The sequence below is a fragment of the Scardinius erythrophthalmus genome, assembly GCF_964197995.2.
Source record: "Scardinius erythrophthalmus genome assembly, chromosome: 4".
NCBI lineage: Eukaryota > Metazoa > Chordata > Actinopteri > Cypriniformes > Leuciscidae > Scardinius > Scardinius erythrophthalmus.
Window position 1 is genome coordinate 41574213 of NC_138224.1, and position 4452 is coordinate 41578664.

General features: G+C 40.2%; 1 protein-coding gene across 1 annotated transcript; it reads left to right on the plus strand.

The window, feature by feature from the left end:
* Nucleotides 1-3093: 3093 nt before the first annotated feature.
* LOC308689688 (hatching enzyme 1.2-like) lies at nucleotides 3094-4252 on the plus strand (the record flags this gene model as incomplete). Its single annotated transcript, XM_081363526.1, has 5 exons — nucleotides 3094-3162; nucleotides 3251-3323; nucleotides 3433-3573; nucleotides 3654-3771; nucleotides 3862-4252. The coding sequence occupies 5 exons, from the start codon at nucleotides 3094-3096 to the stop codon at nucleotides 4250-4252; spliced, it is 792 nt and encodes a 263-aa protein (XP_081219652.1).
* Nucleotides 4253-4452: the final 200 nt, after the last annotated feature.

Below are 4452 nucleotides of genomic sequence, written 5' to 3' on the forward strand. Positions count from 1 at the left end.
ATTTTATGCAGCACTGCACATAGCCTTTACCTACAATGCACAACAAACCTGGTGTTCATTATATTATATATTGTTGGAAACATTTGTGTGTGTGTGTGTGTGTGTGTGTGTGTGTGTGTGTGTATTCTGTGAATTTTAAAAAGCAATTTTAACCAGAAAATTCTAAAATGTATTCCCAAAATCGTGCAGGCCTTTCTCTTGATATCAGTATGTTCACTTTTTTTCTTTCAGGGCCCACATGCCACTGAGTCCTGCTTACTTCAACTTTCACATGAGTCTCTGTACATGAACATGGTAAAGTGAAAATCAAACACCTTGGAAATGAAAGGTATGTACAATGTTTTTAGGAATGGCACAAAGGTCTCGTTCTTTGGATCATTGTTTTCAATGAGTGCTTTTTTGTCATTTGTTGTGTATCTTTGGATTATTTTGTGTTGTAAATAAATCCGAACAATCTAAAAGCCATTTTTTTTTAAATCTCCTCATTCTTTGTGCAAGGTTGCTCAGAATGATGGGCCCTGATAAGCTCCTAATAGGGCCATTAGGGAGTGTCTTTGTCTTTCTCAGGTGTGAAAAGCTTACATATTAATGAGGTGATCCGCCCCTCAGCGGATAAAGCTTTATCACACAAAACACGTCGTAAAAATTTTAAATCAATATATTGTCTTATCTGAATAAGCAGTCAGGGTGATTTTCACATAGTTTTAGAGCAAATATTCTAGGCTACGTCATACAAAAAAAAATTCTCACTGAAATAAGGTCATGAAACCCATACTGATTATTTCTTCACAAGACTTTTGAAAATTTTATTTTTACAAACCACGCATAAATGTCATTATCTCAAAACTACAAACTTTTACACACATGCTGCTGATATATTATTGTAGCAGAGTTTGTGCTGAATACAGTGTAATTAGACTTTAGCCATGAAAATGTCACAAGTAACAGAAATAAGCACAAATGTCAGAGCATGTCAGAACACCTCCAGGGCCCAGAAAACAGCTCAGACCCCAGAGGGTTAAACGATTAAACTACTTTACTAATCAGCAAGGTGGTTTTGACACTGTTTGAAATCATTTTGCTTTTCAGTAACAAAACAATTATGTCAATTAAGAAGCGGTGTAGTGCTATGAAATACTACATTTCTCCTGAAAACATTTGAGCAATTCACAGTGACTGTTCTATTTTACCTGTTAAATCAAAAGCTTTCAATTTAGCTATAAGCAAATTCTTTTCTACTAAATAACTATTTGTCCATCTTGCTAATATTTTTGGGGTCATTTACTAATCTCTATAGTAAATTCAGATGTTTTCACATATAAGGATTTATTTGTAATCAACCTACAGAGCACATTTAAGGTATTGTGGACCATCCCTGTACACTAGTGATGTATGTCTCGAGACCGGTCTTGGTCTCGAGACCGGTCTCGAGACCACTTTTACGTGGTCTCGGTCTTGTCACGGCCTTGACGGTCCTTGATCTTGGTCTGGTCTTGGTCTCGGACCTCTCGGTCTTGTCTAGGTCTCGCTGTCTCAGACCGACATCGGACATAGTGGTCGGGGGATTTAGCAATACAATACTACAATATCCACGAGGACACAACGTTCGATAATGCAATATTATTATCCGCAACGGAACAGATTGAAGCGCGCGTCCGAGTGAAGACGGTGCGGTGTGTGCGCGAGCCACACGAGAAAACACTTATCCGCGCCACTGATCGCAGCGGCAACGAGCACTTTGATCACTTGATTTAAAAAACACATATCAGTGACATGATGGGTTTTAACTTCATTCAGGAGATTTTGGGTAACTGCACAACTGACAGATGACTTTGAGCGCACCGCAAACGGTGTGTGTGTGTGTGTGTGTGTGTGTGTGTGTGTGTAACCATAGCGACAAAACAACCAACTTTCGGATCCTGCACTTAAGCCTATAATTTCATTTTTAAACATTTTATTATGTATTTAAAAGTTGCAGAATGGATTCATTTGGAGACTCCGAAATCGGCAGAGATAGGCAGGCATTTGCTTAGATGAATTTGTGTCTTTGATATCTCTGTGTGTGTGTGTGTTGTTTGATTACAGTATTGTATTTAGGATGGTGGTGTTAGACTAAATAAATGGTATTTTAAATATCATCTGCATATCTCCGTTGTGTTGACTAAACATTAGGCCTAATCCAAGTTTATAATTGTGTATCTTTAATTTGATGTTACAATTTCATCTACACATTAAGTATAATTTCAATTGGTTACATATTTCTTATTCTTTAGACAGTTGTTGGAGGAGCAAGATGGTGTTGGAGGTGTTTGATGTTTTGTCAGATGAACCAGTCAGTACCAGTCATGTCAGTCCTCAACAGTAGCCTACACAAAAGTTAAGGGAGTCTCAATCCTCTAATAGTGCAGTAACAGCCGTCATGCAATTGCTACACAGTTGATCTCACCCAGTCTGCAAAAACATTTACAGTGAGCTCACAGTCACACACATGACATGGTCTGTCTCTGTATAGTTCTGCCTGTGTAGTTGAAGTAATACCGTCTAATATGTATTGAATGTAAACTGCGGCTGAACCCTAGTATGCTTATGTTCTTGAATTCATAGTTATTGCTTAGCTTCAACACTAGTCTGTTTTTTTTTTTTTTTCTCCGGTCTCGACTTGGTCTCGGTCTTGGTCTCGACTTGGTCTTGGTCTTGACTTGGTCTGTCTTGGTCTTGGTCTTGTCTTGGTCTCGATACCCTCTGGTCTTGGTAGTGTCTTGGTCTCGGTTTAGGCGGTCTTGACTACAAGTCTACTGTACACCACTGTCTTAGGGCACGTGGTAAAGTCCAAAAGCTACAGCGTGTCCATTTTAGTGAATTAGTTAAACAAACTGAGGTATATTTTGTGATTGTGTCAAGTTTTGGACCAACGGGCGAGGACAGAGTTTCCTCCCTGTAGGCACACACTTTAGACTCTGGACACTAAGACCCTACGCATAATCCTCCAGTAGACCCACCTACTCGGGTGAATATAAAGTCCAGACAGAATAGCTCACAGGCATCAAATCTCAGCACAGGAGCATCCTGAACATCTCCACACACTGAGGCAACATGGACACAAGAGCCTCCCTCTCCATTCTGCTGCTGCTTTTTGGCGTCGCCCAGGCGTCTCCTCTCATGGTAAGGTCCTTTCTAGTCTCTCCCTTAAACGGTTAACAGTCCTCAAATGAGTCGTTTTAAACATCTCTGTTTCTACCACCAGGAGCAGATGTTTGATGGTGTGTTTGTATCAGAGCCTGAACCTGTGGACATCACTACAAGGATTTTAGAAACCAACAATGGTGAAGCATCTTGTAGATAAAGCCAGCAATGGGTCACATTTCTAAAAAAGTGATCGGGATTCATGAATATATTGCATTATTTCATCAATATATTGCTCTTCAAATACAGGATCTTCTGAGCTCTTGATTGAAAGAGATATGCTGTTTCCCAAAACCAGAAATGCTCTCTACTGCCTCAACAACAACTGTTTCTGGAAGAAAAACTCTAACAACATAGTGGAGATCCCTTACATAGTGAGCAGGGAATTCTGTACGTGAATCTCCTTCATTCATTGAACATATCTGTGATTCATTTAGATGCCATTTTAAACCTGTGGACCCTTTTTACAGCCAATTCGGACAAATCAGTGATTGCGAGCGCCATGTTGGTCTTTCACGCCAAAACCTGCATCCGCTTTGTGGCCAAATCATCTCAGACCGACTACATCAGTATTGAGAACAAGGATGGGTAAGAACAATCGTACTATACCAACAAGAAACATTTAACAGACCTTTAACAGATCACTATTTAACCCCTTTATTTCCTCTCTCCTCTCAGGTGCTTCTCTGCTCTAAGTAGAACTGGTGGCAAACAGGTGGTCTCCCTCAAAAGGGACGGCTGTATTTACAATGGCATCGTACAACATGAGCTCAATCATGCCCTGGGCTTTTACCACGAGCAAACCAGGAGCGACCGTGACAAGTATGTCAGAATCAACTTTGAGAACATCTCTCCTGATATGGCCTACAACTTCGAGAAACAGAACACCAACAACCAAAACACTCCATACGACTACGGCTCCATCATGCACTATGGAAGAACTGCCTTCGCCATTCAGCCCTGGCTGGAAACCATCACTCCCATTCCTGATGCGACTGTGGAAATCGGACAGAGGCAGGGATTGTCCAAAATTGACGTTCTGAGGATTCAGAAGCTGTATGGATGCTGATGATGAGGCTTGCACACATCATTTTATATAGTCCATGTGTCTGTAGATGAATAATGTAATGAGATTATGTTTCTGTATTTTAATGGTGTTGGATTTCTGAAATGTGTGATTGTGTTGGGTTGGGAAAAATAAAGCTACACTGCAAGACAAACTCATACTTTATTTGCGATTCAATGTCAAGTTTAAGAAAGTGCTTGATG